At 38.7% G+C, this 23,023-nt stretch overlaps 1 protein-coding gene across 1 annotated transcript in view; it reads left to right on the top strand.

Annotated features, from left to right (window-relative positions):
* Positions 1-23,023, top strand: part of LOC136437466 (exosome complex exonuclease RRP44-like) — a 35,450-nt gene that overhangs the window by 6,876 nt on the left and 5,551 nt on the right. Inside the window, exons 8-18 of the mRNA XM_066432088.1 lie at positions 173-310; positions 1,433-1,579; positions 2,439-2,555; positions 3,067-3,168; positions 5,606-5,670; positions 6,155-6,239; positions 6,932-7,059; positions 7,910-7,996; positions 8,559-8,715; positions 9,362-9,582; positions 10,322-10,490. Coding sequence (XP_066288185.1) covers positions 173-310; positions 1,433-1,579; positions 2,439-2,555; positions 3,067-3,168; positions 5,606-5,670; positions 6,155-6,239; positions 6,932-7,059; positions 7,910-7,996; positions 8,559-8,715; positions 9,362-9,582; positions 10,322-10,490 — 1,416 coding nt within the window. The remainder of the gene's footprint in view (positions 1-172; positions 311-1,432; positions 1,580-2,438; positions 2,556-3,066; positions 3,169-5,605; positions 5,671-6,154; positions 6,240-6,931; positions 7,060-7,909; positions 7,997-8,558; positions 8,716-9,361; positions 9,583-10,321; positions 10,491-23,023) is intronic.

Here is a 23,023-nt window from a genome sequence, read left to right as displayed (position 1 = left end):
ACGATTATGGGCTATGCAGTTATTCATTGTTTTTACAATTGAGTGAATGGTAAATGGTTTGGTATTTTGGAATTCTATATATATACAGATAGACGAAATATACAGAAAAAGGGTATATTATACGATCACCCAGAATAACACCTAGTCTTAAAAAATTTCTGTCTCCCTATAGGCCACCAGACATCTGTTCATGCCTGCCGAAAGGAAGATTCCCAAGATCCGCATCGAGACCAGACAAGCTGAGACACTCCAGGGGCAGAGGATAGTGGTCAGCATAGATGGCTGGCCTAGGAACTCTAGGTACCCAAAGGTGGGTTTGGGATTTCATGCTGCTAGTGTTTGCTTATCATTAGAACTACTACATGTAGTGTATGCTGCAGTACCTCACATCTTCAATAGAGGGCTCTCTTCTGATTTGGGTACCCTCATAAATAATAGATTGGTTATTGTTTACCACTATTGTTGGTATACTTGATTTACTTGATGTGTTCAGGAGATCTAGAGGGCTTCTCACTGGCTAAAGAAACTGGATTATCTAATTATTGCTGCCAGTGTAGTACTTAATCTGTTCAGTAGGGAGCTCTCTTAACCACTAATTGCTCAAAACTTTCTTTTGATGTACTGTACAGTATACGTTGCTTGTTCCAACTATTCATGGCTGGATTTCAGGCCATTTCAAAGTAACATGCAAGCTTTGAATTTGAATTCTATTGTGTTGCATTTCTAGAGAAATTTAGAAATTTAAAATGATGAAAGTTGGTTTCAACTCATTTTTTTTTATCTCCAACTTACAAAATTTGTTTCTTGAAATGTATTGTAGAAAATTAAGTTTGGACCATGAGGTCACGAGTATTCCTTTTCATATGATATTTTCCTGTAGTTTCAGAGAAAAAAATGTTGGTACTTTTGGATGCTTATGATCTTGTGACATGTTTCTTTATACACAGGGTCATTTTCTAGAGACGTTAAGAAATTTAAAGTGATGAAAGTTGTTTTTTTACCTCCAAGTTTCAAAGTTTGTTTCTAGAGTAGAGATGTCGTATAGAAAATTTTGGACCGTGACGTCACCAGTATTCCTTTTCATATGATGTTTTCCTGTAATTTCAGAGAAAAAAAGTTTGTACTTTTGGATGCTTATGATCTTGTGACATGTCTCTTTATACACAGGGTCATTTTGTATGGAAGCTTGGCGAAGTTAAATTTCAATTGGTGTTGCATTTCTAGAGAAATTTGAAAATTTAAAGTGATAAAAGTTGTTGTTTTTTTATCTCCAACTTACAAAGTTTGTTTCTAAAGTAGAGATGTCATAATTATAAAAATTTTTGGAAAGTGAGGTCACCAGTATTTCTTTTCATATGATATTTTCCTGTAATTTCAGAGAAAAAAAGGTTGTACTTTTGGATGCTTATGTGACATGTTTCTTTGTACGCAGGGTCATTTTGTACGGAAGCTTGGCGAGGTTGGAGACAAGGACACAGAGAACGAGGTCCTCCTGCTGGAACACGATGTTCCCCACCAACCCTTCTCACAGGCCGTCCTCAACTGTCTACCCAGCACGCCGTGGGGCATCACCAAGGAGGTCAGGTTTACAGTGTACATGGTTTTAAAAAAGTTAAAGTGATTTTGATCCAGTTTAGCTCACTGAAGAGCTTATCTTCCACTGGTCAGAAGTCGGTTCATTGTACCGGGGAAATTCCCCTAGCTCTTTTCGACAAGCACAGTGAACAGTGGACCACGGCTTAACATCCTGTCCTAAGGACTGCGACCCTGTCCAGTAGCGTGCATGTCGGGTGAGCGAGACAGCCAGGATCGAACCTGCGGCTTTGTGGTCCAGAGGCAAGGCCGCTAACCACTGGACTACACACGCTATATACATTGAAACCAAATTGTTCTTCTTATTTTTTGCTGCTTGTCATTGTTGACATCTTGACCAACCTGTGCAATAAAGATTACTTTCAGTTTCAACTTTAAGCTTAAGTTGATCTTGATTTTACAACTTTCAAACAAACATTGGGGTTCAAGTGCCACATACTGACCAGTCTAACTGGTTTGGACCTTTCAGCCCTGTGGTAAGTGCGTTGGGTTTGTGCGCTGGTGGCCTGGGTTTGATTCTCGGGAGCCAGGAGACTGAACTGCTTGCTTCGTGCGTTTCAGTATCATGTGATAATATAGGTAAAGTAATCAGGTAAAGTTACAGACAAATTAAACTCTAAAACTGAAAAAAAGCTCTATTTGTTTGTGAACAAAAACGGTTTCTCAGAACACATACCAATGTATTTTTGGAAGATCCGGTATTGCTTAAAACATTGTTAAAACTGTTTGCATCATTTTAACAAAGTCATTTGGTCATTCTGTATTTGAATATATACACGTGTATGTTAACCTCATTAAGCTATCCGCAATGTTAATACTAATATCACTATATTGTTGTGTTTTAGGACCTCGCCTGTAGAGAAGACCTACGTGACCTCCCCATCTGTAGTGTGGACCCTCCCGGGTGCACGGATATCGATGATGCGCTACACTACCTGGAAAAACCCAATGGCAACGTGGAGGTAGGAACACAATGGCATTACATGTTTGTATAAATGTTGTAGTCTCTATACCCTGACGTATTGAAAGGTAACTTTTAACGTGGTACTTTGCACTTTACAGAAATATGTACAAAAGGATTTTTTTCAGTCAGCCTTTTCTTATGCTGCCACTATCATGATGGTAAACTGTATTTTAAAGAAAATTAATTCTGTATCTGTCTCTATCCAGCTGGTATAACTGCCCTTCAGCTTTTAACACACCTGTCCAGCTTATATGTAATTATTCATGATCAGTTATTTTTGAGAGCCCATGGTTGACACTTGTTGGTAGAAATTAATAAAACATGAGGTACAAAAGACACCATGCTTGTCGAACATTTTCTAGCGTCACTATCCTAGTCCTTGCTGTGTGTTGAAGTCAAATTTTTCCTTCCATGGACTTCTTGTAGTGATTTCTTTTCTACAGTTGTGAGTTTTGAAAATGGATGATAGCATTGATTTAGACAGAACATTTCCTTTGCAATTTTCCCAGGTTGGAGTTCACATCGCTGATGTCACCCACTTCATCCGACCCAACACACCTCTGGACCAGGAGGCTGCTAACAGGGGCAATACTGTGTACCTGTGTGATAAGGTACTGCCTAGTATGTTAAAAATATCTACTATATTATGTGTTAGAAACAATTTTAGCTACAGTAAGGATCATAGAGGATGTGTGAAAATGGGCAAAAATTTGAACAAGATTGCGTTGGCATCACACAGCAGGAAAATACTGTAAATGCAGAAAATTTCATGGTGGTTTTATGTTCACGGTTTTCACGGTGACTTCTTTGCCGAGAACTTAGAACCACTGCGAAAAAGCTAGTTCTGTTTTCTGCCTTCCTACCCCTTTGTTTCAACCGTCAATGAAAACCACCACAAACACTCTATTTTCTCCCTTCTATGAAATTAGATCCCTGCAAACTTCGATGCAGTTACAGTAGCTCGCCCAATGAGTCTGCATCGTCTAAAAGAACCATTTTAATTGGTAGCAGTATGGCTGTTGTCCTCTCAGTCACAGCACAATTTTTCACTCTGATGATTTTGAAACTCAACAACCTTCTTACAATCAACAAATTTGTGCTATGGTTGCTCATAAAAGCTTTGACTTGACTTGCCTTGATGGCCTATTGAACAGAAAAAATGCTGATAGGCAGAAGAAAAAATTACTGATCTGGAAAACACTACAATATCAATAATTTTCATAGTATACATCTCTATGATTCTTCCTGGCCTGTGCCATATAATTATATCTTGGTGATTGACTTTTAATTCTTCAGTATCACATACTCGTCAAGAATATCCTTTTGTTAGAATTCCGCCATTCAATGTCATTTTTCGTAAGAAAATATGACTCAGACTGTTTAAAAGAATGTGGAAAAATTCTACTGCGCACCAATATATGTTTGAAACTTAATTTTTTGTGTTTTATGAGTCACAAAAAAAGGTGTGGAGAATATCACCAAAAACGACAGAAAGGTAATGAAAAATATAAGATTGCAAATTTGGTTTCTGGCACTTTTTCCTGTATCCGTGACTCACTAGTGTCTCTCCTGTTGTTTGGTGTGTTCCTTCCTGGCTTGGGAAGGTCACAGTTCACCAGGTAGGCTCTCCCTCTCTCTCTCTACTGACATACTTCTAGCTGCTGCTTTTGTGTTCAGCAACTACAACAGTATGTCAAATGAACTGGACTAGTTAGATGGGTTAGTTATGCAGGGCTAGAAATTCTTCTTTGGAAATAGGTGCACTGGTGCACCCAACCCAAAAATTAAGGTACACAGAAAAAAATCTGGGTGCACCACAGAAAACAAAGTTGAATATCAGCAAAACATAAGTTTGACGCTACTGCCTCTCTTAAGAACTTCAATCTGTAATTCTATCCAGATTTCAAAATTCAACCAAGCAATACATCATATAAAGTACAGCAAAAGGTTATATTGGTTTTTCTGATACTAACATTTCAAGAATATTCTGTATGCTAGTGTACAAAAGAACCGTTACCCTATAGAGTACAAAAATATCTAGGTGCACTGGTGCACCCACAGTCAAAAATTAGATGCACAGCTCCAATTTTGGGTGCAAACAGGTGCACATGCACCCGCTATTTCGAGCCCTGTTATGGGTAGACAGGTTTCGGTTTAAAGGCATCCAGAGCATTTTATGAGGCTTGAAACTTGAATTGAAAAAACTCCTTTCTAGTCATTCCTATACATAGTAAGTTTCAATAACACTATACCATTACGTATCAACATTAAAGGAGCAAAGATACGATGTCGTTGTGTGGTGAGAACTGATAGAATATCCAAGCCCTAATAGACTGATCCTGACTGTCCATCACAATTAGCGGTTCGACTAAGAAGAGAGTGACTGCATGTCCGTCAGATCTTTACATCTTTATGTTTTAATTTTGCATTTCTACGTTTTGACGGAGGCGGGCGGTGCTATGGTATTGGTCTATTTACACTAGGCGCGTGAAACTAAAAGGTCACCATGTAGCTTATTTTTGTGCCGCTTTTGAGCACTTTTGATAAGAAATCAGAATGCAAATGTGGTAAACAGTGGCATTAAATGCCAATTTCATAAAGATGACAGCAACTAGAAATAGAATATTCCCAGTTTTCAAGCCTCATAAGATGCTCTGGGTGCCTTTAACCATCCATGCTCATCCATTGCAAATTTCAAAATTTTCAATTTTTTTGGAAACGTAAATATACAATCTTTTGTTCTAAAATGATGCAGACAAAAGGGTAATCCTTTTGAAAAAGAAAAAGAAGATATTATTTTGACTGAAAAAGTTTTGTGCGTAGTATAACTCAATGCAAAATGCCAGTTATTGCAGCTTGTATTTCAGGCTTTTCAGCTTTTTTTTTTTGCTTTTTGAAGGCATATGCCATCTTCAAAAAGTTGTAAGACTTCAAAGTTTGACGGCTTTTTAATCTTGACTTTTGGTCAAATAGTGCATTGGTTGGGATTTCATATGGTAGAATCCTAAGGCTTGTATGTTTACTAACTGAGGTTTTGTGATTTTCCAGAGAATAGACATGGTCCCTGAGCTGCTTAGTTCCAACATCTGCTCACTACGAGGCAAGGAGGAAAGGTAACAAAAATGTTCATTTCTTTATGGGCTCAGCATACCTACAGCTATATGTCTGTTCAACTAACCAATGGCTATAAATATATAAAAATATAAATAAAGGGCTAGTTATGGGGACAGTAAAAATGCAAATACAAAGTACGATGTTAGCTATAATAATTGAAAAGTCTTGCTTAATCTAAGGTTTCGGATCTGATTCAGTAAATCCGACTTGGATATTTTGGATTTTTTTGCAGTCATGTGATTCTAGATTAAATACGATAACCTGGAATAGAGATACAGGTAGCTACATTTGTATGGGTAAATGTTACAATGTAGTTTGATAACCCTGTTGTCCTACTTCATAATGGTTTCTGCATATTTTTTGTACCATACAATGTACTACTGAATGAGACATGACCGATACATGTAACTGTATCAGGTCCATTCTTGCAATTTTTTACCATTATGGACCAATGTTTGATTACTCCCTTTTGTTCTCTGCTAGATTTGCCTTCTCATGTATCTGGGAAATGACCAAAGATGCAGAAATTGTAGCAACGAGGTTCTGTAAAAGTGTGATCTGCTCAAAGGTAAATTGTATAAACTCTGTGTATTCTTTTTAGAACAGAGTGGACAATTTAATTGAATTTACTGTTAAAGAGGAAATGTTCACGGCGTTTTCACGTTTTTCACGTTGATCTCTTCACTGCAAACATTGATGTGTTAAAAAATTTGTATTTCCCGAGAACCATAGTAGAATGGAACCCGTTGTCATCAAGTACTGTAGGAGCTTCCTCACTAAGTAGCTTTAAAGAACGGTTGCAGTCAGATATGCAAAGACTAGAACGTGTAACAGACCGTTCGGTGTAATATGACCAGCTGCTGCCGCGCCGCGTGCCTGCAAAGTTGGTGTGTTACGCCTAATGGCGGTTATACCGGCTATATAGAAACAGATACAGAACTTAAAACCACCGTGAACATTTCCCTTGTGTGTGTTTGTGTGTGTGTGTGTGTTAGGGTGAGTGTGTGAGTGAGTGAGTGTAAGTGTGTGTGTGAGTATGTATGTGCGTGCATGCATGCATGTATGTGCACATTCGCGTGCATGTGTGTATGCCAATGTGTGTGACTGTGTTTCTGCAATTCCAATAAACACTGTGTATAGCAGCATTGCCATACATCCCAAGTGCTATAATTATTTTCTTTGGGACTGAAAGGGACACAAAGCAGTATGACTAAGGGGGTGAAGTCTGCCATCTCTGATTGATTGTCTTGTTGTTTTCAGGCTGCGATGACATACGCTGAAGCCCAGATGAGGATCGATGATAAAAACAGGAACGACGCGGTGACATTTGGCTTACGAGGACTGAATGCACTGGCCAAGATTCTTAAGAAACGGAGAATTGATGCAGGGTGAGAGTCTGGAGAAGTCCTGCTGAGATTTTGAGCCTATTCAAAATATCATTCAGTCAGAAAAAGATTTAAGTTACCAGTAGTTTAATATGTGTTTGGAATTGTAGCTTAAGGTTTATGTTTCATACTTACATAACATAAGTCAACAATTTGTATTGAAAAAGAAGTCTTTTTACTGTCTTATAGTGTCTTCACCTCATTTGCCAGGGCTCGAAATAGTGGGTGCATGTGCACCTGTGTGCACCCAAAATTGGAGCTGTGCACCTAATTTTTGACTGTGGGTGCACTGGTGCACCTAGATATTTTCTCAGGCTATAGGGTTAAGGCACCATTGTACACTAATCAATACAGAATATTCTTGAAATGCAAGTATCAGAAATAGCAATATATAACCTTTCATTGTACTTTATTTGATGTATCACTTGTTTGAAATTTTAGATATAGAATTACAGATTTAAGTTCTTTAGAGCATTAAACTTTGTAAATTGTGTTTTGCTGACATTCAACTTTATTCTATGTGGTGTACCCAAAATTCTTTCTGTGCACATAATTTTTTGGGTTGAGCGCACCTATTTCCAAAAATAAATTTCGAGTCCTGTTTGCATATCAATTCATAGTGTTGGTTGAATACACGTACCTATTGCATGGACTTCAAATTTTTCTCAGTCACTAACGAAAGACAGTAAATGCTGTCTGAAACAATTCTGATCGTTTACAAAATTTATCCGGTTGCTTCCGTAACTTTCGTATTGTGCGTCTTATTACCTGGATGTCTAACCTTTATCAAAGAGTCTCAGAGTAATTCTTCAGTTTATCTATTGTGTAAATCATGTTCCTTTCCTTTTTTCAGAGCTCTTACCTTGGCCTCTATAGAGGTGAGGTTCCATGTGGACAGTGAGACTCATGATCCTATTGATCTAGAGACTAAGGAACTCAGGTAAGTGTATGATTGTGTTTTCACTTGAATTTCCTTCTACCATCACCATAAGACTGGACTTAATTATGGAAGCCAAAACATATACACATGGTAATTGATATAGATTATGAAGATCATACATGTACTTATACTGTAATGTTATAGTCCAAATTACACCCTTCTTATAGCTATTCTCTTCATAGATTAAGTCAATTCTAGAGTGGTGTTGCAATAGCATCATGGTATACTTGATACATTTCCCTCTCTGAACAATCTACTTTCTGTAATGCTGTTTTCTTTCTTCAATTTTTAAAGGACTCCGTGTATACACGACTTTTTTGTATCCATCACTGTGCAGACATTGTCAGATCTTAGTTATGATTCTTTAATACCCTACATTTGCCTCTAGCTATTTGTCCGTGTGACACTATGCTTGACTACATTGAGTGCCTCAAACACCACAAATCATGTAAGATAATGTCTAATGTCACTTTTTATAGAAAAAGTCTATAGGCCTCCAAAGCCAAAGGAAGTCTTTGTAAAGCTGTAAAAAGGTATTTGACTGTCATAATGTATATTTCAGAGAGACCAACTCCATGGTGGAAGAGTTCATGTTACTGGCTAACATCTCCGTAGCGAAGAAGATCCTGAGTGACTTCCCGTCCTGCGCCATGCTGCGCAGACATCCCCAGCCTCCGCCATCTAACTACGACATTCTCATCAAGGCTGGCAAGTCTAAGGTACAGGTCCCACACTACTGTAAATTTATCTATTCCTGCTGGAACTTAATTTGAAAGGAGGTTTTTCCAGTGTTTTAAGTTCGCAGTTGAAACAATTCTGTAGTACAGTAGTCATAAAATGGAAACACATATTCCTGGTGGAGAGGTCAATGCAAAACTGCAAATTGAAATAGAATTACTTCGTTTATTGAGGGCTCATATAAGTACCGCCCTGCAATTCGCAGAGTAGATATTGACAGGCTAAGTTAGTACATGTATTACATTTTGTATTTATCACAATTTAGCCTCTCAACAGTGCATTAACACTAAATCTTGTAGGCTTGTGTATTTGGTAAGTTCTATCATAGATCTCAGTTCAGGAATGTACATTGTACAGTTCATTTGTCTATAAGCACAAATGATATTTGTGAGATAAGGTAGGTTGGTGCTTTGAGTGCTGTGTATAGTCGGATACTGTAAATGCAGAAATGTTCACGGCGGTTTCACCGTGAACTTAAAACTACCGCAAACATTTGTGTCCAATACTATAGCAGTATGTGACTATAGCACTGCCCCAAGCTTGAAACCACCATGAACCCTCCAGTTTCGCCTTAGCGTGAAATAAAACTTAAATGCATTTACAGTATTATCCCCATGCCTTACCCAGGGTGTAGACATTGAGACGGACACGTCCAAGTCGCTGGCGGTGTCGCTGGACCAGGCCACCATCCCCAGCGAGCCGTACTTCAACACGTTGCTGCGGATCATCTCCACGCGCTGCATGATGCAGGCGCTGTACTTCTGCAGCGGTACGCTTCCCGAGAGCGACTTCTTCCACTACGGGCTGGCCACGCCCATCTATACACACTTCACTTCTCCTATCAGAAGGTACAGAATAGGAATACCTTCAATTTGTATTTTCGTGTAGATACCCTTGTGTCAAGATTAATTGATTTAAAGATTTGACTGGAGAACACGAAGAAAAAACATCAGAAAAGACAAATAATATTTCAAATTTTTAGAGTGGGTTCTCATGAGTGTGTATACTCAAGTCGATATGAGTTGTGTTTTGACATTTTCTGGTTTACGAGTACAGTATATAAATAGGTAATAGTTTACAGGAAATAACTTTTTTACTTTTTCTCCCTGTTGTGCAGCTTGGTTATTTAAAAAAACTATTTTTTTGGCCACAAACTTCACCTTAGACCAAAAATGTTAATAGTATGCAACTCAAACGGACTTAAATATACGCACTTAACTAAGTGTGAATCTCCTATAGTAAAATATAGCAATCTGTAAGTGGGCCACTGTTGAATATGAAGTCAGTGCAGTGTAAAATTAATTGATTTAAGTTCCTTGGGACTTAATTTTGTGACAGGGCGCAAAAGGAAGCATTCGTGGTGTGTTAAGTTCACATTTGAAACAAATCTGATGCAATGCAAGACAGAGCATATTATAAGAGGTCTATCACAAATATTTTCCAATATACAGGAACTTACATGTGTACCAAGTAATACTGGATCTGCAGTTATCAAATTTTAAAAAAATGGAACAGTTTCAAAATATGAAGGGTAGTACTGTATGACTGTTGTCCATCCCAGTATAAATTCTTGTTCCCTCTATGCAGATACTCTGACATCATTGTCCATCGCCTGTTGGCAGTAAGTATCAACGCAGACAAGTCTTTCCCCGACCTGCTGGACAAGTACAAGTCCCAGGCCCTCTGTAACAACCTCAACTTCAGACACAAGATGGCGCAGTATGCCGGCAGGGCGTCTGTTGAGCTCCACACACAGGTGAGGGCTTTGAAGTTTAAACTAGAATTTTTGGAATGGATGTTAGGGTTCTTTTTCACTTTCACACTGAGAAAGTCACTTGCAAGCCTTTCACTAGTCTTTCTGTTATATATACCTTTATTGGGGCATAAATGGCGGCTGTAGCTACTTATCACTGTTAGACGGAGCTGTAGCAAGAAAAATGCGTTCTCAATCGTGACTGAGAAAAGTGGTGAGGAGTAGCTACGGCCATTATCGCCCAGAAGAAGGTAGCGGAAGGACTACTAGACAAAGTACTGAAACATTAGTCTGAGTAACTTTCTCTTGGTTAAGTATTTTTATATTCATTGATTTTCCAACCTAGAACTTTTGATGCCATTGGATAGAATTTATTGAATTGAGAGACGTTACTAGAAGCCTTTGTGTTAAATTGTGCCTTCCAAGTTATGCTATGATATATAGAATTCAAATCATTCGTTGGGAATGTTTGCTTAACTTTGTGTTGGTTACTGAATAAGCCAATAGTGAGCAAAGTTCAACTGTTACATGTTACATGTACATGTGTTTTGAAGTTAATGATTAAGTACAACTGACAGCACAGTTTCCTTTAACTTGCTGCAGTTGCGATTCATAGTCTGTGCTTTTTTTAGTCTACGCAAAAATATGAATCACTTTACAGTGATAGGCTGATAAGCTTAGTATAGGAAATATTGATACAACCAGTTAATTTGATTGAGACGTTTTAGAATTTTGATCACTAGTACCAGTAAGCTTCACAAATTTGAGCATAATTACCCATTGTGCATTATTATGCACTAAGAGCTATAATTATAACTGAGAACAGTTATGCATGATTATGCATGATTATGCATCACCTTGGAAACAATTATCCATAATTATGCATAATCCTAAGAAGCCTTATAAGTTATGTTATTCATAACACTTGAGCATTTATAATACTGGGTTTGTTTGGTTTGTGGTTTGTGGGTTTGGTTTGTGTTTTGTTTTGTCTTGCTGCTGGTTTGTGCCCAGACCGAAGTCTGGGTTCCCCCAAGGCCTGCGCGGCCAATGTTAGGACTGTTTCTTATCGCTTTTATAACCCGGAGAGAAGCGAGCACTTTCCCTTGTGGTTTGGAACATTCCAACCAAGACATGACATGGGGGTGTCTTGGGTGCCCGATCTAATAAAAATGATTCCTCAAGTCATTTTCCATGATCCAAAATCAACACATCGAAAGCAAAGGTACTAAGAAAGACCGTTTCGGGCTTCCTTGCGGTGACAAATCACTTTACAAGTATGTTTATATTGTAATTTGACGAATAGTTACCCCTAGATTTGAAAAAAAGGCCAAATAAAACACAATATACCAGGCAAAACATGCAAAACTTAAAGCCATACCTTCACCAAACAAGTTCTGGTTTACATTAAACAATGTATTACAATCACATGAAATTTTCGACAGGAAATTCTGTGACGCAAAAGGTCACAAAAGCTTCAGATTGCCAAAATATCTCTAAGTTGCAAAACAAGTCCCAACAACAGGGCTGGCGCATAATGAAGTTCACGTGACCGAAACTAGCTTGGCAGTTGAGCTAGTCAGACTTGTCACTCACTGACCCTTTGGTAAACAAAGCCTTACAGAAGGCATATTGTTATGTTGTATGTTTTTACCCTTTTCATGCCAATTGCAAGTAGACAGGATATAGCCTAAGGGTAGACATGGGTCTTTCTGTAGCTTGGCATTGAACTGTGACTGTGCTCGCAGATGTGAACTAATAAAGACATACGATACCTACAGTTCAAACCTGTCTGTATTTACCATGCTGACACTAAAAGTAAATGTCAACCAGCCTTTCAGGCAAAGCATCAATTTAATATGTTTCACTTGTTTTACTAAATGAAGACTGAGTAACTTAGAGAAGAATAAAAGAGGAGATGTCAGCTTTTAATTTTCATGTAACTACATGCAGAAGGCAATGTTGTATTGTGGAGGGAATGAAGTCACTCAGGGATTCCCCTTATGCAAATTAAGACACAGGTTAAAGGTTAAATTGCCTAGTGTGGTGTGTGCATGATTTCAGAAGTGGAAGCCAACTTTCAAGTTTTTCTTTTTACTTTAAACTTCAGCTTAGCAAAATTTTTGGAAAGAAGAGGCTTGTGAGCTTCAGATTTTTGAAATATATCTTGCTGCATAATAATGAAGTTCACGTGACCAAAACAAGGTTGTCATTTGAGACACACCCATTCCATGACCTTTAATACATAATGGTAGATGAACAGCAAGTCAATGTTAATTTCAACATGACAAACTACGGCTGTGTATACCCAAACAAAAAATTCAGGTACTGCAGTTACCTGTATTAGTAAACAAGTTTAGTCAATTGTCTGTAAGTTAAACATGTAGCTAACTGTCTTTTATAGTGGTAAATTGTCATATTTGTGTGAGAATGTACATTATTTGAATCTCAAAACTAGTCTATTTGCAAGTTTTCCTCATTTTTAACTATAATAGTATAAGGGTATCAAATTGTCATCTCTGACAATGTGATTTACCTACTAGACGTTTAGTCTAAAAAAAATGGTATCCACTGGTGTTTTAGTTTGTTTACTGTTTAGGTACACCGGATGTCATTGTTAGGTCCGGATCTGTACCAAAACAATTTTACAGGTACAGGATTTAGGTACACAGCCCAATGACAAATCTTATGGTAAAAAGCCAAAAGGAACCACCGAGATCTGATTCAGACGCAGATTAGATTTCACGGGGGGTTTAACCAGGTTGAAGACGTACATGTATGATCTCGTACATGTAGGATCTCGGTGGTTCTTTTCGTCTTCAGTATTTGTCATGTCTGGATGACAAGTGACAGTTTGTCCCCAGAACGATGTCTGGGGTCCCCCAAGGCATGGCCTGCGCCGGGCCAATAGTAAAGGCTGCCTTTCATCGTATATAAACCCTGGACTTAAGCAAGCACTTTAGCTTGTGGTTTGGATCAGACATATAGTACAGTACGAGATATGCCATTTTCTTGGAATAATGCAAAACATCACAGAATTTCCACCATTCAGTTGGCCTTGGTGATTACTGAAAGATCATATATTTTCTTGATTGTGAGATTTGACACGAATAATTCTACAAGAAATGTCTTATTCAAACCGAGTTTAATCAATAGCCACTAACACAAAAGCAGTCGATACAAGCCATTTCCATATCGAAAGAGTCCCAAATGTGGCCCCACAAGAAAATTAATTTCAGATGAAATTTTAGGTGAAAAATTCTTGTCCCAAAAAGCCTCATATGCCTTGAATTTGAGCAAAATATGGAAAATTAAGCATGTTTTTCAGCCTTTGCGCATAATGAAGTTCATGTGACTGAAACTGAAATTCGTAACCTTTGCTCAGATCTAGACCCTCTGGTTAAAGATTAGTCAGTATCTGCCTTGTTGTGTATTTATGCCTGTACCTCATATGATAGGGTTAAAGTCACACCCAACAATGTCCTTTTGTGAAACTTACAGGACCAATTTTTAGCTGTTTCTATGAAAATCCCCTTTGCTAATCTTTCCACACTTCATGGCCAGAATCATATTTTCATATTTTGCTTAGACTAAACAAAGAACAGTTTGAATCCGCACTGCAACGAAGTTAAAGAGAACAGTGCTGTCAGTTGCTCTTAATCATTAACTTCACAACACTTATCCATCCTACTCTAGAAAGTTAGACATCCAGGTAGTAATTTATAAGATACGCCAAAAAATAGTTACTCAAGCAACTGGATAAAATTTTTGGAAAAGATTAACATATCTATTCTGAGTTTTGGTATACAATGGTTTTCCCAGTTCTATCGTTAGTCACTGAGGAAAGACAGTGGATGCTGTCTGAAACGTCTGACTGTTTCCAAATATTTTATACAGTTGCTTGAGTAACTATTTTTGGCGCATCCTACTCTAGCTTTGTTTCCTCCTTTGATCGTTTCCCTGCTGACTAGTTTAGCATCCGTTAATAGAAAATTTGAAAACTTGTCTGAAATACATGTATATAGTTCATGGGCCAGGACCTTTTTTTTGTACCACCAAGATCGACCAGTGCTACCATGGATTTTTTTAATCTACAAAAGTTAATTTTGATGTTTGACAGCAAGTCTGCATGACTAGCTTTCTTGGTGTAATCATTGGCAGGGCGTCTGTTGAGCTCCACACACAGGTGAGGGCTTTGAAGTTTAAACTAGAATTTTTGGAATGGATGTTAGGGTTCTTTTTCACTTTCACACTGAGAAAGTCACTTGCAAGCCTTTCACTAGTCTTTCTGTTATATATACCTTTATTGGGGCATAAATGGCGGCTGTAGCTACTTATCACTGTTAGACGGAGCTGTAGCAAGAAAAATGCGTTCTCAATCGTGACTGAGAAAAGTGGTGAGGAGTAGCTACGGCCATTATCGCCCAGAAGAAGGTAGCGGAAGGACTACTAGACAAAGTACTGAAACATTAGTCTGAGTAACTTTCTCTTGGTTAAGTATTTTTATATTCATTGATTTTCCAACCTAGAACTTTTGATGCCATTGGATAGAATTTATTGAATTGAGAGATGTTACTAGAAGCCTTTGTGTTAAATTGTGCCTTCCAAGTTATGCTATGATATATAGAATTCAAATCATTCGTTGGGAATGTTTGCTTAACTTTGTGTTGGTTACTGAATAAGCCAATAGTGAGCAAAGTTCAACTGTTACATGTTACATGTACATGTGTTTTGAAGTTAATGATTAAGTACAACTGACAGCACAGTTTCCTTTAACTTGCTGCAGTTGCGATTCATAGTCTGTGCTTTTTTTAGTCTACGCAAAAATATGAATCACTTTACAGTGATAGGCTGATAAGCTTAGTATAGGAAATATTGATACAACCAGTTAATTTGATTGAGACGTTTTAGAATTTTGATCACTAGTACCAGTAAGCTTCACAAATTTGAGCATAATTACCCATTGTGCATTATTATGCACTAAGAGCTATAATTATAACTGAGAACAGTTATGCATGATTATGCATGATTATGCATCACCTTGGAAACAATTATCCATAATTATGCATAATCCTAAGAAGCCTTATAAGTTATGTTATTCATAACACTTGAGCATTTATAATACTGCATAAAGCACAATGTTGAGTGCAACTTAAACCCATTCAATGAGGTACAGGGCTGGCATAAATACACAAAAAGGCGGATACTGACTAATCATTTACCACAGAGTCTTGGTCTGAGCAAAGGTTGCAGTCACGTGAACTTCATTATGCACAAACGTTCAAAAACATGCTAAATTTGCCATATTTTGCCCAAATTCAAGGCATATGTGGCTTTTTCTGGCAATAATTTTTCATCTAAAATTTCATCTGAAATTATTTTTCTTGTTGGGCCACATTTGGGACTCATTTAATATAGAGATGGCTTGTATTGACTGCTTTTGTGTTTGTGGCTATTGATAAAACTTGCCTTGAATAAGACATTTCTTGTAGAAATATTGACGTTATTAGTGTCACTAATCTCACATAATGAAGATAAACACGTATTAAGATCTTTCGGTTATCACAAAGGGCAACTGAATGGAGGAAATTCTGTTATATCCTGTGTTATGGCAGCAAATGTCTCTATGGCTGTAACTGTACTATGGCTGATCCAAACCACAAACCAAAGTGCTTGCTTAAGTCCGGGGTTTATATACGACATAACTCAGCCCTAGCTATTGGCCGGGCGCAGGCCTGCCTTGGGGGACCCCAGACATCGTTCTGGGTACAAACTGTCGTGGACTTCGGTCCACTGACATGTAAAATGTTGAAGACGAGCATGACCAAGAGCAATGCATATACGAGTTATACAAACCTGAACCCACTATGTCCAAAGCACGTTAAATGCAAAGTCATTGTTTAGAGCATGGAAACTGCACAACCAACCATTGTCAAGCCTTATACAAACCCTCCTACACTGTTGAACTCACTGAACTCATGTTGAAACCTGTGAAAGCTACATACTGTGAACAAAGAACCCTACGCGACCTACGTACTGTGAACAAACTGGACGGTTTGGGGGAACCACCGAGATCCTACGTCTTCAACCTGGTTAAACCCCCCGTGAAATCTAACCTGCGTCTGAATGAGTCCGCGGCTGCCTGTCGTCCGAGAGGTGACCGCAGCCGTGGACTGATACGGCCACGATCTCGGTGGTTCCTTTTGCTTTTTTGCTTGTAAAGTTTATCATCATGATTACTGTTGAATCTACTGGTACACATTGTAAGCTGCAAACATGGGTGTTCTTCAGGGTGGTAACATTGCTTCTTGAGACGGATGTCTACGAGTGACTTTGAGCAAAGTGTTACATTTTTGCCTAATTCCAAGCCTTGAGCTAATGGCTTGCTTATAAGATTGTTCAAGTAGACATTAGCAAATGTTGGGCTATAATATGATAATCTTTATTGATCAATCGTGTAGTAAAATTGATACTTAGACTGTCATATAGGTCTCATGTCGGTGGCGAACACCTCTCCGCTCTTGGTTGGATAGACCTAGCTTGGCGTCGTAGGATGCACCTGTTTCAAACTGTGCACAAGTCATTGTGTAATCAGCTACCTGAGTACCTAAGGTTCTTTAGCAGAGTGTCTGAGTCTCACACTTATACACATGTACAGCGCGACATGGTTCGTATCACTCTTTGCGACTGCCAACATTGGCAACGTTGCAGACAGATTGATTCTGAAGCCACAACCACCCTTTTCTTTGATCCTTATTTGCATAAGGGGAACCCCCACTAGTTGCATTCACTTTTTATTGTTTAACTCTATTATCCTACCTTACCTTGCTTTCATAGTAAGTACAACAAACAGTCTTTCTTCCAGCAGTTGGCATGAGAAGGGTTTTTCTAAGATTGTAAGAAGATAATGTCTACCATTCACTAAAAGGTCTTGACCTTGGTATAGTTTTACTCTGACGGTAGTTTCGGTCATGTGAGCTTCATTATGCACAAGTTGTTGTATGGGCTCATTTCGAAGGAGAAAAACAAGAAATTTGAAGCTTGCGAGGCCTCTTGTAGCAAGGATGTTTCTGTCGAAAACTTAATGTGATTGTGGTTTATTGCCAAAGGACAGCAAAACTTGCCTTGCTGAAGATATGGCTTCAGATTTTGTCATTTTTTTGCACTTTTCAAAAATGTTTCACAAAGGACTGTACCAAATGTAGGGTGTGTGCACCTGAATGTTGATCAAAATTTCACAGTATAACTATGAAACAACATGTAGTTCTATCACACTATCACTAAGAGTTTGATTTATATACCTTAAAGTTTCTACTTTGTGGAATCATCTAAAGAGTGACTTAAAAGAAGAACAATTAGAAAATGTCATCCCCATAGGTTCCTTTGGTTGGAATGTTCCAGACCACAAAGGAAAGTGTTCGCTTTTACCCGGGGTATAAATACGATAGTCACACCATTAGCTATTGGCCGCGCAGGCCTTGGGGGACCCCAGACCTCGCTCTGGGCACAAACTGTCGTGGACTTCGGTTCACTGACATGTTGAATGTTGAAGACGAGTAAGAACGAACCATACGAGTTAAACAAACCAGAACCCACAAAGAATGTACAAAGCACGTTAACCGCAAGTCATTGTTCAGAGCATGGAAACTGCACAATCGTTGTCAAGCTGAATACAAACCCTCCTACATGTACATTGTTGAACCAATATCGAAACCTGTGAAAGCTACATACTGTGAACAAAGAACCCAACGCAAGCTACGTACTATGGACACACTGGACGGTTTGGGGGAACCACCGAGATCCTAGTCTTCAACCTGGTTAAACCCCCCGTGAAATCTAACCTGCGTCTGAATGAGTCCGCGGCTGCCTGCCGTCCGAGAGGCGACCGCAGCCGTGGACTGATACGGCCACGATCTCGGTGGTTCCTTTTGAAGTTTATCATGTTGTAAGTACAGGTACACAAAGTTAAAGGTAAAGCAGTCATCCTCAATTGAGGCAAAGCGTGATGCTTTTTCAAGTACTGTTGCTAAGTGGTAGTGCAATGTGGCTTTGCTACAGCTGAATTTTTGGCAAAGCACACCGGGTCACCCCTACTCTTCTCGATAAGTGAGTTCTTTTACGTGCAGAGGTTTGATGCTTGAGGCTTATCTCTGAAGCTCCCTCATGCACGGGGCCGCCGGCTTTACGTCACCATCCCTTAATGCAATCTCTTACAACATATCAGAGCTAGGTCCGACCCTAGGATCGAACTCGGGCCCCAGGATCCACGGAATTTGATTCAGACGGAAGTAGTGGGGTTGTGTTACCATGGGGACACGTAAGTTGCAATCATGGGTTAACGTGCCTTCAAAGTGATGACATCGTCTCATAAGTGACTTTGAGCAAAATTTTACATTGATGTTAATTACAGTTCTTTTTAGCTTTAATCCAGGACCTATAGATAATTTGTAACTGAAAGATTGATACATGTAGAAACTAAGAGAATGTCCATGTAGGGCTATGAGCTTCATCCTTTAGATGAAGATATAACAACTATAATTCAGCCTTTCACCGTATAGAATCAGCGTTATCCGGGCCTTCTTAAGAATGTCTTGAACACCTCGGGATATCTGAAGTGTGCATGCCGCAGAATTACTGATGCTGCACTACAGTAGATCTCTTTAATTTCATTTTTTTTCATATGGCAGAATAAGACTGTTGACGTGGAGACTCTAGAAGACTGATTAAAATAATAATCCATTGATCGAAACCACCACCAACATCTTTTTGTTGGTCCTAATTTGCATAAGGGGAACCCCCACGAGTTTCAGTCACTTTCTATTGACACATGTATCCTCTTACCTAATGCCAAGGAGGTTACATAACCTCCTTGCTAATACTTTGCTTTCATAGTAACCGGAGTACAGCAAACAACCTTTCTCCCAGCAGTTGCCATGAAAGGGTTTTACTATGAAGACAAAGTCTTCCATTCACAAAAGGTTTTGACATTGGTATAGTTTTACTGCAGTCACGTGACCTTCATTATGCACAAGTTGTTGTCAGGACTCATTTTGCAACTGAAAAATGAGAAATTTGAAGCTTGCAAGGCCTCTTGTTGCAAGGAAGTTTCTGTCAAAAACTTAATGTAACAACAGGACATAGGTAAAGGACTGTAGAAATTTCTTGAGGCTCTAACTTTTGCCATTTTCGCAGTTTTCAAAGATGTGTCAACGAGGACCTTACCAAATGTAGGGGGTGTTTATAGACGTTTACAAAAATTTACAGTATAGTAAGCAAACCCCACATGTAGTTCTATCACGCCATAACTTAGGGTTTATATTTTAGATATTATTAACTTAATATGCACTTTAAGGAATCATTTTATGTATCTAAAGACTAACTAAATGTACAACAAAATGTAATCCCCTGTATCATGTGTTGGTTGGAATGTTCCAAACCACGAAGGAAAGTGCTCGCTTTTACCCGGGTATAAATACGATCGAACACAGCCTTTGTATATTGGGGGCCGCCAGTCACTGAATATAATGGGTCTGGCATATATAGAACCTGAGCGCATTATCGATGACTAGAACAAACTGTATTAGGCAGTTTGGGGGAACTATTGGGATTCTAGTCTTCATTCGAAGGTTTCTTGGCCCCCACCTTGACATTAATATGCGCATGAATGCGTCCACGGTTGCCTGCCCGGGCCGCAGCCGTGGACTAAGATGGCTACAATCGCAATGGTTCCTTTGGTGTTTTGAATGATATAAAAACAGTGCCCTAAATAAGCAGCTACATATAGTCTTGTCAAGTATGTGTACTTAATATGATATTAAGTATTTGCTAACAGGTTCTTTGCCTTTAGTTTGCTTAATAACAACTCTTTACAGGGCTCGAAATTCATTTTTGGAAATAGGTGCACTGGTGCACCCAACCCAAAAAATTTAGTGCACAGAAAGAATTTTGGGTGCACCACAAAATAAAGTTGAATGTCAGCAAAACATAATTTCAAAGTTTAACGCTCTTAAGAACTTCAATTTGTAATTCAATAGCTAACTTCAAAATTTCAAACAAGTAATACAAAATCAAATAAAGTACAACTGTTACAAAAGGTTATATTGCTTTTTCGGTATTCTGTTTACTAGTGTACAACAGTACATTTACCCTATAGCCTACAAAAATATCTAGGTGCACTGGTGCACCCACAGTCAAAAATTAGGTGCATAGTTCCAACTTTGGGTGCACACAGGTGCACATGCACCCACTATTTCAAGCCCTGCTTTAAGATTGGCTTGGCAATGATGGCTAAATCAACATACAATGGTCACGATCAAACAGTACAAGAAGTCACTGTCATTCTGTTCCAGCTGCAGGCGGCTTGTTATCCTCAATGCTTTTTTATGACCCTGTACAGAACGTGTGTCCTACATATAATGCTATCAATAATCTTATGGTAAATGTTACACTGTCTTCATATCACACTCACAGAATGAAATTGCCTTTTCTTGATTGGTGTGGCAAAAAAATTGGCAGTATCAATTAGGGGATAACTTTTGATCTTGATTTAATCACAGTCTTATGTTATGTCTGTCAGCAATGTTTGACATGCAAAATAAACAAAACATATTGAAAGTTAAACTTGAAATCAGATATGGAAATAGACTTCAATCTCTGATATGGGCAAGCAAAAATGATGGAGATTATTAGTTAAGAGTATTGTATCGGTATCCACCTCTGAAATTGGGTGCTCACAAGTCACAACATTATGCAATGTAACCTTTGACCCGTGTCCTGTTTGCATAAGGGGAATCCCCGTTTTCCACATTGATACAACATTGGCTTGTCTTGTTCTTCTCGTTATTTCACTTTGGGAATAAGCTGAAATCTTCTCGTTTGTTCTTTTCTACTTAGTTCTGCGGTAGGTTAACCTCAAAGGCTAATGGTGACATTTACAACGTCAAAATATTCTGATTTCAATATATTCCTTTATTAGCCAATATTTGAGCACTGTAACTATAGAATCGCTTTCTATCCCTGATCTAGCTTGTATTAATATTCATAATAAAACCCATGCCATTTCTAACCTGTCTCCCAGCAATTGGCATGAAACGTGGTGTAGCAATACTACACTGAACAATGTTTGGCTTTTTATCTACCATAATGTATTAAAGGTCATGGAATGGGTGTGTCTCAAATGACAGCCTTGTTTTGGTCACGTGAACTTCATTATGCAGCATTTGTTGTCGGGGCTCATTTTGCAAGACATTATAACTCTTAGAAATCTGAAGCTCACAGAATCTCACTTGTCAAAGAATTTCCTGTCAAAAATTTCATGTGATTGTAGTGCATTTGTTAAAAGGAATCCAGAACTTTTTTACTGAAGGCATGGCTTTACATTTTGCAAATTTTCTCCAGTATATGTGTGTTAAAACATTTTTGAAATAAAGGGATTATTCAACAAAATTATGAGGAAAAAGTTGCTTTAAAAATACTTGGTGCAGCCAGGAAGCCCAAATGGCTCTTTCGTAGTTTATTGTCGTAATTTATGACAATGTAATTTGACAAGAAGAAGATTCAGAAGAATCGTTTTTATTGATGAGAACATGTGGACCATCCCTGTGTCATGTCTTGGTTGGAATGTTCCAAACCACAAAGGAAAGCGGTCGCTTCTGTCCGGGGTATAAAAGCGATAAGAAACAGTTCTCGCATTGGCCGCGCAGGCAGGCCTTGGGGGAACCCAGACTTCGGTCTGGGCACAAACCCGCCCTACAGTCTGGGTGCAAACCTTTAGACTGTAGTCCAGGGTATGAACCAGAAAGAAGACACAACAAGCACCAAACAAAACAAAACAAAACAAATCAAACCTGTTGGGGATTGGATTGGGTTTGGGGGAACCATTGAAATGCTACGCCTCAGGGCAGAAACACTCAGCCCAGATCTAGAGACGTAGCACCAAATTAGCAAACCCCAAGCAACAAACCTCATGGGTTTGGGGTAACCATTGAGATCCTAGTCTTCAACCTGGTTAAACCCCCCGTAAAATCTAACCTGCGTGTGGATGTGTCCACGGCTGCCTGCCGTCCGAGAGGCGACCGCAGCCGTGGACGGATATGGCCACGATCTCGGTGGTTCCTTTTGCCTTTGAAGTTTATCATGTTCTAAGCTACTGTAACAGTAAATGGGTTGCCTTCAGAGTAATAAAATTATCCCATGAGACAGAGGGATATCTATACGAGTGACTTTGAGCAAAACGTTTATTTTTGTATATTTACTCCTAGCTTATTTGTAACTGAAAGATTGATTCATGAAGAAACTAGGGAATGTACACGTAGGACTATGAGCTTCATCATTTGAATGAAGATATAACAACTTACAGCTATTCATATTTAGAATCCAGGCCTTCGGAAGAAATTGTCTTGAACACCTGGATGTCTGAAGTGTGCATACATCAAGGATTGAACCAACAGCATCTTTGCCCGAAAGGCTGGTTGACATTTACTTTTAGTGTCAGCATGGTATTGAAATACAGACAGGTGTTAACTGTAGGTAACATA

Source organism: Branchiostoma lanceolatum, chromosome 6, assembly GCF_035083965.1.
Source record: "Branchiostoma lanceolatum isolate klBraLanc5 chromosome 6, klBraLanc5.hap2, whole genome shotgun sequence".
Taxonomy (NCBI): Eukaryota; Metazoa; Chordata; class Leptocardii; order Amphioxiformes; family Branchiostomatidae; genus Branchiostoma; species Branchiostoma lanceolatum.
Note: the sequence above shows the minus strand (reverse complement) of the source record. Positions and strands in the feature narration are given on the sequence as shown.